At 40.4% G+C, this 13926-nt stretch overlaps 1 protein-coding gene across 2 annotated transcripts in view; it reads left to right on the top strand.

Annotated features, from left to right (window-relative positions):
* SMAP1 (small ArfGAP 1) overlaps window positions 1–13926 on the top strand; it is a 145598-nt gene that overhangs the window by 63908 nt on the left and 67764 nt on the right. For both annotated transcript variants that reach the window (XM_065888793.1, XM_065888792.1), the window contains exon 4: window positions 10490–10565. In XM_065888793.1, the coding sequence (XP_065744865.1) occupies window positions 10490–10565 (76 nt within the window). The remainder of the gene's footprint in view (window positions 1–10489; window positions 10566–13926) is intronic.

Below are 13926 nucleotides of genomic sequence, written 5' to 3'. Positions count from 1 at the left end.
GGCGGATTCTCAATCACTGGACCACCAGGGAAGTCCCTGGAGGAATTTCCTTTGATCACCTTTATGTGGTAATTATGTTTATGTGAAGCAGTTGACAGACAAATCCCATACTTGGTGAACGTGGATGGTGGCAGGGATGTGGGGTCATGTCACTGCTGACCTTCCGTGGGTCACAGGCTGCATGGCTCTCTCTGCTTTCACATCTGACCTAATGAATGAGGGGAATATTTTCTCACAGGCGTTTTAGTGAGGATTTTTTTTTCACATGTTAAAGAGAAATCGTTTGATTTTATAGGATTCCTCGAACTCATATTGAAGTTTGAGAAAAAGCTCATTAGAATAAGATTATCTAATTGACTGTAGGTATATGTGATTTTATCCAAAGGTGATTTTTGTGATTTTGGCAATATAATGTAGTTTCTTAAAGATCAGTTGTGTACTGGACTCTCCTGGTGATCCAGTGGTTAAGAATCTGCCTTCCAATGCAGAGGACGTGGGTTCGATCCCTGGTCGGAGAACCAGCCCGCGTGCCGCAACTACCAAGCCCGCGCACCACAGCTAGAGAGCCTGTGTGCCACAACTACCAAGCCCGCATGCCACAGCTAGAGAGCCTGTGTGCCACAACTACCGAGCCCACGTGCCACAACTAGAGAGCCTTGCGCCACAACTACCGAGCCCGCGTGCCACAACTAGAGAGCCCGCGCACTGTGCAGCCCTCACGCCACAACTAGAGAGCCCGCACACCACAACTACTGATCCCGTGTGCCACAACTTGATAAAAGCACCCATGCTGCAAGGAAGAGCAGAGCCCACGCACCACAACGAAAGATCCCACATGCCCCAACTAAGACCTGATGCAGTCAAGTAAATAAATATTTTTAAAAAAATTATGTGTAGCTTAAAAAAAAAAAAAAAAGGAACAGCTGTGTACTACCCGTGTGTATACTAAAACAGTTTGTGTGATCAAACAATGAAAAAAATTGATCTTTTCTCAGAGATACAGGCCATTATATATATTTTTTCATATTTGTATAGAAACCTTTTGGGTTATACTCAAGAAGTTAGTATTTGTCCTGTTCTGTTTCTGCTTCCTCCACCTTCTTCCCACACATTTAGCAGTCTGATATCCCAAGCTATTTTTATTACAGCAAGATCCTGGGGTAGGAGTGGGTGGTACATTTCAGGCATAAAAAATTGTGTGAGCAGAAGTATGAAGGTGTGAGGACACTTGACATTTTAAAGTTTTGATATGACAAGATTTAAGTTTCGTGGGCCAGTGGCAGAAGAAGCTCATTTTTCCAGATTGTGAAGGGTTTTCAGTACCATATAGAGCAGCATATAGGTAGCATATAGAGCACTACCTCATTTCATTGGCCCAAAGGATTGAAGGATTTGAAAAGCCATGAAGAATTTTGAGGCAGGAGAAACATTAGAAATATTAGCTTCTACCACAAGGAAGATGAGTTGGAGGAGGTCGTGGAGTCACAGAGGGCATGTAGAATACTAGTACAGCCCTGAGGGGAGCAGTGATGAAGAGATGAATTACGTGGGAGACCTGAGAACAGGCAGGAGGGAATTGGGGAGACTGGAAGGGAACTGGGAAGGCAGGGGCAGTTGGATTAGGTTAAGATTGCCTGGGCTTCCCTGGTGATGCAGTGGTTGAGAGTCTGCCTGCCGATGCAGGGGACGCGGGTTCGTGCCCCGGTCTGGGAAGATCCCACATGCTGCGGAGCGGCTGGGCCCGTGAGCCATGGCCGCTGAGCCTGCGTGTCTGGAGCCTGTGCTCTGCAGCGGGAGAGGCCACAACAGTGAGAGGCCCACGTACCGCAAAAAAAAAAAAAAAAGAAAAAAAGAAAAAGATTGCCTTTGTTTCCAGGGAAGACATTGCAATGACCCCAAGTTTCCTAGCTTGGCTGAGGTTCTGTGAGTGAGGTAAACTTCTTCATCGGGGAAGGAATTCAGTACCAGATGAAAGTGTAAGGGTTATAAATTGAAGACAGTGAGCCATCACTTTGGGCAGGATAAGGTGTCTGTGGGACACATGCATGGAGATGCCCATCTAGAAGCTGGAAACAGGAGTCTGGACCCTAAAAGAAAGCAGGAAATGCAGTGTAGACAGGAGAGTCACTTAGCACGTAGGTGATAGAAAAATGCTTGCTAAAGTTGTGTTTACCTAGGGCAGTGATCCTGGATTCTTTTTTTTTTTTTTTTTTTTTTTGCTGTATGCGGGCCTCTCCCGTTGTGGAGCACAGACTCCGGACGCACAGGCCCAGCGGCCATGGCTCACGGGCCCAGCCGCTCCGCAGCATGTGGGATCTTCCCAGACAGGGGCACGAACCGGTGTCCCCTGCATCGGCAGGCGGACTCTCAACCACTGTGCCACCAGGGAAGCCCCTGGATTCTTTTTAAAATAAATATATTTATTTATTTATTTTTGGCCTTGGGTCTTCGTTGCTGCACACAGGCTTTCTCATTGCGGAGAGAGGGGGTACTCTCCGCTTCAGTGCGTGGGCACTCTTCTCATTGCGGGGGCTTCTCGTTGCGGAGCACGGGCTCTAGGCGTGCGGGCTTCAGTAGTTGTGGCTCGCGGGCTCTAGAGCTCAGGCTCAGTAGTTGTGGCGCATGGGCTGAGTTGCTCTGTGGCATGTGGGATCTTCCACGACTCAGGCTCGAACCAGTGTCCCCTGCATTGGAAGGCAAATTCTTAACCACTGCACCACCAAAGAAGTCCCTGGTCCTGTATTCTTTTTTCGGTTTTATTGAGAATCTTGGGAATGCTGTTTTCCTTCTCCTCTGGAAAGTGAGGGCATAGGGCAGAATCCTGAGGAAGAGAGCATGGTGGAAGGAGATACCACAGAGCAAATAAACTGTGTTCCAGGTGGTTGTTACCACTGCTTGCTAGTTGTATTAGGTTATTCCTTTCTCTGCTTCTCACCCCCAAGCCTGAGTTAACATATAAAATCCCTCAAATTGAAGAATTTCCCTTGTCTGGAAGTTTGTGTGTATGTGTGTGTTTGTGTGTGTGTGGGGGTTGGTTTGGTTTGAATTGGGCTTCTTGGACTTCTCTTGAACGTTATGAGGGTAAATTACTTGAGGTTCTTGAGATTTGGGGTAGTGTCCTTTATGTGGTATCTGGTGGATGAATGTGGCTTCCAAGGTATTTAGTTCATCCCCATGATGCCGTGTTGCTTTGAGAAAGTCCTGAAGGTATTCAGGGGAGGACAGGACCTCGGTGTCCCCTTACACTGCCCTCTTCTGTGTACCATTTGGTACACATTCGTAGGAATTCTGTTTCTTAAGTAATTACTATCCATTTTATGGTGAACCTAATAGAAGTAAAGGATTAGTGAGATGGTGAGTTCTTTTTTCTGGTGTTTTTTGCCATGTCCTTAAATGTTTGGTCCTTATCTAAACATTTCAGGAGAGATGAGATTTTTGTAGTGAATTGATTGGTGTCTGGTATCAGTAAGTCCTTGACCTTTGACACAGTGAGGGTGTGGCATTGGAAACAACTGCAGTAGCTTTCCTGCTCAGCGAGGGTTCCCTGCGTGCCAAGCCCTGAGTTTGGCACTTTATGTACATTAGCTTTCTAAATTTTCAGAGCAGCTCAGATAGAGCATAATATTTTTATTCTTGGCAGGCAAGAGGGTAGGGTTCTCAAAGAGCTGTTAAGAAACTTCCCAAAGCCTCCAGACTTTCCCTCGTGTGTAAGGACACTTGGATATTATTATACTTAATGATGATAGTCTGAGTAAAATCAGTGTTGTCACATTTGAGTCCTGGTGGGTGGCTTTTAAAAATAGATAGGCTTATAGTCTGGGACTCTTTGCAGCTAAGACCATAAGGTCTAGGTGAGAATGTCAGTTTTTGAGTACCTGGTATGATTCAGGTCAGGCTCTTAGATAATGTGTGTCTTTGCTACTGTTAGTTCAAGCATGTGTGTTTGATTTTTCAAACTAAATGTTACTTGTAAAGCGGTTGCAAATTATGGTCATGTTCATATGAGGTGTTGACCTCTTGCTGTTTACAGAAAGATAATCTAAGTTTGTCAGAAACTAAAGAGGGATTTTGTCTAAAGACATTTGAGATAGATGACTACTAATGATAAGAGTATAAGATGACATCTCTTGGACCATGAGACCAGCTTCTATATCTTGTGTAATACTATAGTCTTCAAAAATGTTTTTTACCAAAAAAAAAAAAAAAAAATGATTCTGAAGAACCTAGGAGCAGGACAGGAATAAAGACGCAGACGTGGAGAATGGACTTGAGGACACGGGGAGGGGGAATGGTAAGCTGGGACGAAGTGAGAGAGTGGCATGGACTTATATATACTACCAAATGTAAAACAGATAGCTAATGGGAAGCAGCCGCATAGCACAGGGAGATCAGCTCCGTGCTTTGTGACCACCTAGAGGGGTGGGATAGGGAGGGTGGGAGGGAGACGCAAGAGGGAGGAGATATGGGGATATATGTATACGTATAGCTGATTCACTTTGTTATACAACAGAAACTTAACACAACATTGTAAAGCAATTATACTCCAACAAAGGTGTTAAAAATGTTTTTTACCTTAGTTATTACAGCTACGTCACTTTTATCCCTCCTTTTAATTATGAAGCACTGTGATTTGGAGCTATTATTAGGGAGACTAGTAAAACCAGTCCCCTTTTTTTATTTCATCAATCATTGTAAAGCTCAGTGCTCTTTGAGAAGCCTAACATCTCTGCACTTTTACTGATTTAAATATAGTTGTCTCATCCTTAGAGGCAAGTAAAACTCATATATAATATGGGACCTCACTGCATTCTTAACAAGATTTGTTACTTTTTAAAAGCTTTGCAATTTACAAAAGTTAAGCAGAAGCTGCTGTGAAAGTGTAATTTCTCATGTGGCCTGTGGTTAATTCTATGTGGCATGTATGAGTGCATGACAAGTGATAAAGCTTTACATTAAAGCTTTTCATTAGGATCTTTCTTCTTATCTGATAACTTTAATTACCTCAGTTCCATGAGTTCTGGTGTGCACCAGAGCTAATCAGCGGTGCTTCTCCTTGGAGCTTTTGAAAATTTTACTGCTATCTGTGTTTTGTGTCTGGAACTGGAACATTTTGTTCTTGGGAATAGATATTAATTTGTATTTTAAGTGGCATCTTTAAAGAAAGGAAAAATCTTAAAATACAAATAAATACATGTGAAAAGATAAAACACATAGTGATGGGAACATTTTTCTGGACTTCTGTAGTGCTTGCTGTCTGTTAGTTTGGAGGATTGGGACAGTGATTGGTGCCGTGCTGAGTGTTTTGTGACCAAAGGCATGGGGGGTATTCTGGGGTATTTCATTGTTTGTGTACTAAGTCCCAAGTCAGCCACCTAAACTTGCGTTGTCGTTGGTATATTCCTTACCTTGATTTGCTGAAAATATTACTGTTCTATTTCTTTTTGTGGGGGAGGAGTTGTATTATTGATGTCTGTCAGTAATAAGTCCTTTTGTCTCAGATGGCACCTGGATGCTGGAAAATGAAGATAAGTATTCCCTGGTCTTCAAATTTATTGGTTCTTTTGTTGCTGCTTCTCACTTGCTCATGTTTAAAGTTGGTGATAGGCACGCCATCTTAGCCTTGGCTCAGCAGTTTTCTGTTTCCTCCTCTGCTGCGGGCCCTGTGTTTAGAAGAGCTGCCTGTCAGAGCATGGTGATTGATAATAAGAGCTGAGGGTTAAACAGTAGTCACTCTGCCCCCCACTGCTCTTAGGGCTTTCCACACACTAGCGTGTTTAATCCTGCGAGATGAGTCTTGGTGTTATCGCCATTTTAAAGGTGAGGAAACTGACACCAAGTTATACAGAAATAAAAGCTAACTTCATTTATGCTTACTGTTTGTTAGGTACTATGCTGAGGGCTTTATCTATATTATCCACAAAACTGTCAGCAACTTGGTAAGATATGGAGTATTATTGTCATTTTCACTACTGGTACCAGAAATGAGGGTATGCATTGGAGACCATCTTCCTTGAGAATTAGTGCTATAGTCAGCATATAATGCAAAATTATTGTCAAATTTCCCTTGAAAATCCCTTACATTGTCTACAGTGGCAGTTTGCAGACACAGAGACCCTCTATAAATCCAACTGGGCTGTTCTTGGCCCACTAGAGTTGGAATAGAATTCAAGCATCAGTGACTACAGGCCCATGAGCCAACTCCTGTTTTTGTAAATAAAGTTTTATTAGAACATATCCATACCCATCCATTTATCAGTTTTCTGTGGCTACTTTGGAGCTACAAATGCAGAAGTGAGTAGTTGCAAAATAGACCAACTGACCCACAGAACCTAAAATATTTACTATATGGCCCTTTAAGAAAAAGTTTGCTGACCCCGGGAATAAATCAGCGTTTCTTTAGGTGAATTAACAGTGAAGAATTGGCTTGCTTTTGGGACGTTTTACAAAAATACATGAGGACCATGTGATACATTCTTGGCCTAAGAGGCCATGTAGGGCCTGAGAGCATCCAAGGATGTGGCATGTTCCCTGAATCACAGTTCTTCTCAGGTGACTCCACTGAGTTTTAAAAGTTCACTTTGTGGTGTGCTTTGTTTTTTAAAAAGCAATGTTTTATGTTAATAATGAGGAATATCCTAGTACATTGTCCTATCTTGATGCTTTAATTTTTTTATGTCCTTGAAAAACAGATCAACTTTCATCTCATATTAAGTTCTTAAAATTACTTACTGCTTAGATAATTTCTGATAGGGTTTCTTTTTTAATATCATAAACAGTAACCAGACTCAGCTATATTTGAATTATTTATTTAAAATACACTAAGTATAAATTAAGATTTCACAGATATCTGTCATTTCTGAAAATTCACACAACATATCATTTCATCAGATGTTAGTATTGTTTTTCACTCCAAAAGATTGTATACTTAAAATGTTTGCCTTTTTCAAATCGATATTTATAAAACCATCATAGTTTTCAATATTTTAGTTTTACAGTGGTGGTTAAATTATTTTATATACTTTATTTTTAATCTTAATGATTAGTTTCCTAAAACTAAATTTTGGTCATAAACAACAATCTTTCCTTTGTCATAAACATTTCATAAATGAGAGTATTAAAATCTTTCCAGGCTTTAATATGTAGTACACTTGAGGGACTTCCCTGGTGGTCCAGTGGCTAAGACTCCGTGCTCCCAATGCAGGGGACCCAGGTTCGATCTCTGGTCCAGGAACTGGATCCCACGTGCATGCCGCAACTAAGAGTCCACATGCCACAACTAAGATCCTGCATGCTGCAACTAAGACCCAGTGCAGCCAAAATAAATGAATAAATATTTTAAAAATATGTAGTACACTTTAAACAATATCCAAAATAGACTGTTGTTTCCATCTTTAAGGAGGAAAAATATCAGTGTTGTTCACCTCCCAGATATTTAAACATAAAAATTATACTTTAAGAATTTAGGGGCTTCCCTGCTGGCACAGTGGTTGAGAATCCACCTGCCAATGCAGGGGACACGGGTTTGAGCCCTGGTCCGGGAAGATCCCACATGCTGTGGAGCAACTAGGCCTGTGACCCACAACTACTGAGCCTGCGCATCTGGAGCCTGTGCTCCGCAACAAGAGAGGCCGCAATAGTGAGAGGCCTGCACACCGTGATGAAGAGTGGCCCTCACTTGCCGCAACTAGAGGAAGCCCTTGTACCGAAATGAAGACCCAACACAGCCAAAAATATATAAATAAATTTTAAAAAATAAAGAATTTAGATTTCCAAAATTTTCTTAGTTAAGAAATAACTATATACATATTATATGTAATATTTATATCTAGAAATAAATATAATTACTGTTTTTAAAATAGTATACAGTTTTTAAAAACAGTAAACATATTTCCTGTCATCTAGAGTGGAAATGACATCAGTCTAAGTAAATTCTATTTTCTCTTCCCTGTTGCGGTGGTAAATAGTTGTCTCTGCAGTGAAAGTTGCTCAATGCACCACATCCACACACCTCATCCAAAGGGCCTGTCTTTTTGATTGTTTCATTTTTTCCTGTTAGAAAACTAGAATAATGTAATATTGAACATGGATTTACAGTCATGTGCGAACTTAACATTTAGCTTATTTACATGTGAAATAGTTGGAATAAATAACATTCTTGCATTTTATGAAAATCTTGGGGTGTTTTGGTAATTTTTTGGTACTGGCTGCCAAAATGTTCACATATCTAAATAAATAATCAGCCTTTGACAGCTCTGGGGCCTTTCACCTGTAAGGTCTCCAAGGCTACCTTGAAAATAAAAGGCACTCTCCACATTTGACCTTCTTCTCTAGATTTGAAAGCATTTATTATCATTAGCAGAAATAAATGACTGATTCACAAATGAACTTGTGATGACCAGTAACATTTTGAAAAAAGTGGAAGTCAGACATTCTGGTTTCGAATCATCACAACTCTCCCTTCCTTGTACTGTAGAATCCCAGAGAACTTCTTAAACTTTCTGTGCCTGGTTTTAGTTGTAAAATGGCACCTACCTCATAGTTTACGAGGACAAAAGGAGATAAAGTACCTTTCACATACTCAATTTATAAAAATCCATCTTTAAAAATGGCTTTCAATTATTCAGCTTACTTAATAAATTGAATGTTTAGATTTTCTGTCTTACTTGCCCTCCCTGGCCCCCTTGGAGTGCTTTCTTTTAATACCCACTGTATAGTTGTCTGTCAACTCTTTCTATTACCTATGGCCTCAACTGTCAATTTAAAGAGCTTTTATTAATTTCTAATAAGGAGCTTTTGACTGAAAATATATTGTTTTACTGCTTCAGGTAACTTTTCTTTGAACAGGATGTCTTAACCTGGGGATCTACAGAGAGATTGTATTTCAGTGTAATTCATTTCCTTTGTAATTCTATGTATTTTATTTTATGCATTTTTTTAAGGTTTTTTTATTTTAAGTGCATTCTTTTTAAAAAATTAATTTATATTTTGGCTGCGTTGGGTCTTCGTTGCTATACGTGAGCTTTCTCTAGTTGTGGCGAGCGGGGGCTACTCTTCGTTGTGGTGTGTGGGCTTCTCATTGCGGTGGCTTCTCTTGTTGCGGAGCATGGGCTCTAGGCGTGCTGGCTTCAGTAGTTGTGGCATGTGGGCTCAGTAGTTGTGGCTCGCGGGCTCTAGAGCACAGACTCAGTAGTTGTGGCGCACGGGCTTAGTTGCTCCGTGGCATGTGGGGTCTTCCCGGAGCAGGGCTTGAACCCGTGTCCCCCTGCATTGGCAGGCGGATTCTTAACCACTGCGCCACCAGGGAAGTCCCTTTTTTTAAGGCTTTTATTTGTTTTTATTAAGTCAGTGCCCAATTTATACTATTTTATGCATTTAAAAGCACTATCTCCACAGGCTTTACTTGACTATCAAAGAGGTTCATGGTACTAAAAAATTAAAAAGTTACAAATCCCTGATGGAAGAAGTTCCATTTTAGTAGAATATGATAAAGCCATGGTTGTTGGACTGCTAAGAGAAGTCATCTCTGTAAGATAACTCAGGACTATTGGATCCCACTAGAAATGACTCACCTATCAACAGGTAGGGCTGGTCCCCCCAACTTCAGAAAATTAAATAGTTCTCACCTTGGTTTTAGCTTCTTGACTTCTCCATTTCTAGAACCTTTGCAGGAAAAAAAATAGCCACCGTTTTTCTAATATACAGAGAATCTTCTCTGATACAATCAGAGGCAGCCATGTATGGTGGAAGGGACATAAGTATTGAAATCACAATTGTTTAGTCTTTCCAAGTTGCTGATTCTTCATCTATGATGTGGAAATAATAATATGCACATTACTGTGTTGAGGAAGGATTAAAGGAAAAAACTATGGTCAGGGACTTCCCTGGGCACAGTGGTTAAGAATCCACCTGCCAATGCAGGGGACACGGGTTTGAGCCCTGGTCCGGAAAGATCCCACATGCCGTGGAGCAACTAAGCCCGTGCGCCACAGCTACTGAAGCCCACGCACCTAGAGCCCGTTCTCCACAATGAAGCAAAGCCCCCGCTTGCTGCAACTAGAGAAAGCCCGCATGCAGCAACGAAGACCCAACACAGCCAGAAAAAAACTATGGACAGCACACAGTGTCTGGTGCGCTGTGGTTACTGTATGGGCGTTAGTTTCTTTACTTACACCGAGAATCCAAAATGAACATTAAGTGAATTTAGAGCTGAGTCAGGGTAGAGGGCTGTGGAGCGTGGTGGAATTGAGAAATGTGGTTACTTTTCTTTTTAGAATCAGGTTGAGTGGGGACAATTTCCTGAAAGAGATAGACTCTTCGGCAGAAAGAAAAGTAGGTTGCAGAATTTAGTTGCAGAAATAGTGTGTGAGTAAAATACAGACCGGAGAGTAGGAAGATTGAGTTTGAAGTCCAGGCTTTGTGGAGACAAATGAATAAAGGGGAGTGTACGTGTCACTGAACTCATGCTTTTCCTTAAGTTACCTGTTTTCAGAGCAGTGGAATTTTTCATCAGAGATAAATATGAAAAGAAGAAATACTACGACAAAAATGCTATAGCTATTACAAATGTAAGTAAAATCTTCATCTCTATTGCCAACTCGTGCTTGTTGAGTAGATCTGGAACTTTTAACATACGATACAGCTCTGTTTATTTATTGCGAAAATGTGCTAGTTACATACTTGAAAAATTTGAACATTGGAAGTTTTTGTCACATAATGTTACTGAGCTTTCACAAAGCAGGACCCTTGATTCAGAAAGGAGCATATTCTATGCTAGAGTCTGATAACTGCTTAAATGGCATTTAATTAATTTTATGAAATTTGCAAAAAGATAAAGTCCCTAATTGAAAAATGGGGGAGAGATAATTATTTTTACTAGATTTGGGAAATGAACGAAAAAGGAAAATCTGTCTTCTTTTAAGGGCTTTGGTGGATCTGTCCAGAACATGGCATTTTAATTGGTTATTATCAAGTATTATCAAGTAATAGTTGAGACCTTACTGTAGTGATCCAAATATGTTATATCACTGATCCTTTTTAAGTTTTTCTTTCTGATTAAATTTTCCTATCCCAGTTAAATGCTGTTTAAGGCTAATTATCTTTAGTGCTGCAGTCATTTTTTAAGTCTTTGATTCCAAGATTAATAATAAAGCTATAAGCCAGTTAATTGTGTGGCTAATTCGTCTGTCACGCAATTTAGAGACAATAATTTCCTCTCATTTTGCATATAAGCTGGTTTTCCTTTTCAGTCCATATGGAGAAGCAGTATACTAAAAAATTCAACCAAATACTAACAAAGTAAGGATATTGTAATACTTGGTCTCTGACCATTAAAAAAAATCTTTTAAAACAATGTTTAAAGTATGATTAATGTATACTTTGGAGCAAAGGTACCCTTGATAGAGTTTAGGCTGCATTTACAGTGGGTGTAGGAGAGGACATCTCTTGAAAGATCAGTAAAAATTGACAATATTGAGAGTGATGCTTATCACATCCATGAAATTCAGTTTACTTACAGCATTGTGGGGGAAAAAGGACAAACTTTAAAGCATAAGTAATATATTTTCATATGAAATTCTAAGAAATCATTTTAAAATACAGGGTGTGTAAACCAGGGGTGGGAGTTTTGGTGGCCACCTTAGAATTCTTCCGCCACAGGGACACAGAATGAGTCTGCCTTCCTTGGTATTCCTTAGTGATGAGTGATAGGGGACATTTGAAAAACTGAGTACAGAAATTGTCCTGTCTGTCCGCCCCTCACTCCCCGTAAGTAGTGGTGCAACACAGCTGGCAACACCGATCAGGTGAGTTCTTAGGAGATCTAGCAGGTGTTGAGCAGATGAGGTTGAGCTCTGCCATGTTGTTTGCCCTTTTCCAGCAGCAACTTTTCTCTGTTCCCCTCTCCCCCCTCGCTCTTCCTCTTCTCCCCTCTCCCCCGCCTCTTCTTTCCCTCCCCACCACCCCCTCGCTTCCCCCACCACACACTTCCATCCTCACGTGATTCATTTGCTATTATAATCATCAAAAAGAAAATCTGTTGCACCAGGAAAATGTATAGGTAACCCTAACTATTTAATCCTTACCCCTGACTGGCTCAGTTTTGTCTTGGAAAGACAGCTAATAGTTGTTGGGAGTTGGCAGCTTTAAAATGAGCACTCACTTGTTCTTGTTTCAGTTTATCTTACATATTTCTTGCCTCCTTTGCCACTTCTCATCCCTCACAAGTAACCTCTTGAACTCAGTTTGAGTACATGCTTGAGTTTGCATCACACAAAGGTTTTAATTCTCCAGTCTGAATTTCACATGAAATTACTGTTCCAATCAGTTGCCATATAATTGAGTATTATATAAAAGTTTAAAAACAGGAAAACTTTCACTTATTTTGTTTTATATGTGTGTATCTATATATGTATATACACACATATATGTATAAAGACTAGTATTTAGTACAACAAAAGTAAAATTAAATCCGTTATTTCAACTTAGAAATTGTGGAAACAATGTTTCTGTACTGTATTATAATAAAAGAGCTAGCACTAGTAATTTCATTAAGCTCTGTTTACAGTTAACTGGTGATTATATAATTCATTAATATAAATGAGCAATAATTTTAAGACAGTGTGAATTGCAATAAATTTTAAGATGTCCTTCCTGATAGGGATGAGAAACTTAGACGATGAATGATCAGGTGGTGATTTAAGATTACCCTGAAATAGCAGTTTCACGTTGGGCTTTTGTTGTTGTTGTTACTTCTTCTTGTTACAGTTTTAGTTTCCTCTTCTGTGGAATAGGGATGATCACGGCATCCACTTTTGACAGTATTCTTAAGGAAGTTAAATAAGGTAGGGCCCGCTGCATTTCTGTTGCGTGCCTGGCACAGGAGCCCTTAACACATCAGAGCTCCTGGGAGGAGGGCCTGGTGGGGAGGGAGGGGCACCTGGCAGGGAGGGAGGGGGGCAGGAGCAAAGGGGCCCAAGCGCAGGGGCGGGTGGGGCTAGAAACCACGGGGCTCACACGCTGCCCAGAGGCGTATCTCATTGGCACCACTGACTTGAGTTCTGTCGGATTAATACTGCCACATTTCAGTCAGCCTTTTTTAAATTATGGGCTGCCAGGCGACTGATGTGGCAGTTATAGGACTTCTATTTGAAATTTCTCCAGAATTCTGCATTTCTTAGTGACTTATCCAATGATTTTAAAGTTAGCATATTAAAATTCAGGCTTCTTCTACATATCTGGTGGCTATGGTTACTTAGTTAAGCTGTCAAAAAGTCTTTTCACTCTCCTACTGATGAGTTTAATCCATGGTTTCTTTTGTATGACTTTAGTTCAGTAAATGTATTTTCAGCTTTTGTACCTAACACATACCATGGAAGGTAATTTGCTTTGGAAACTATATTTTTTAAATGATTTCTCAACTCCTGAAAAAGTAAAGCTTCACAGTGTATTGAAAGGTCATGAGATAGCCCATTTGAGAACTGCCGTGATCAAATCTTCACTTGGAAAATATATTCAAGAATTTCCAAAATGGGTTTGAAGTGATGTATTGCTTACAGTTAATCCATAAGGTATTTTTCAGCATCTTGAAGCACCAGATTTTTATTATAACATTATTCTGTCAAAAAGCGTGAGAGAGTAAAAAGAAAAAATCATCAAGAAAATAATGTGATCTTTCCTTGAAAAGATAGATGAGCATTTTGCCTTACTACCTTCAACTAATTGTACTGGTGTTTTTAGAATACTTGATACTTTTTCACCTTATCCTGGAACATGGTAGTTCGAAACCTGTTTTACCAGGTCAGTTTTCCTTCTGCAGTAGGTGCGTTTGTACACTTGGATTGCTCTGGGAGTTTCTTCGGTGGTGGCCTAGAGAAGAACCTCTGGTCTTAAGAATAATTGAAGGGAGGACGTTAGCTCCTATTCCCGAAG

The sequence above is a fragment of the Phocoena phocoena genome, chromosome 12, assembly GCF_963924675.1.
Source record: "Phocoena phocoena chromosome 12, mPhoPho1.1, whole genome shotgun sequence".
Lineage (NCBI taxonomy): Eukaryota > Metazoa > Chordata > Mammalia > Artiodactyla > Phocoenidae > Phocoena > Phocoena phocoena.
This window is presented reverse-complemented; position numbering and strand designations above follow the sequence as displayed.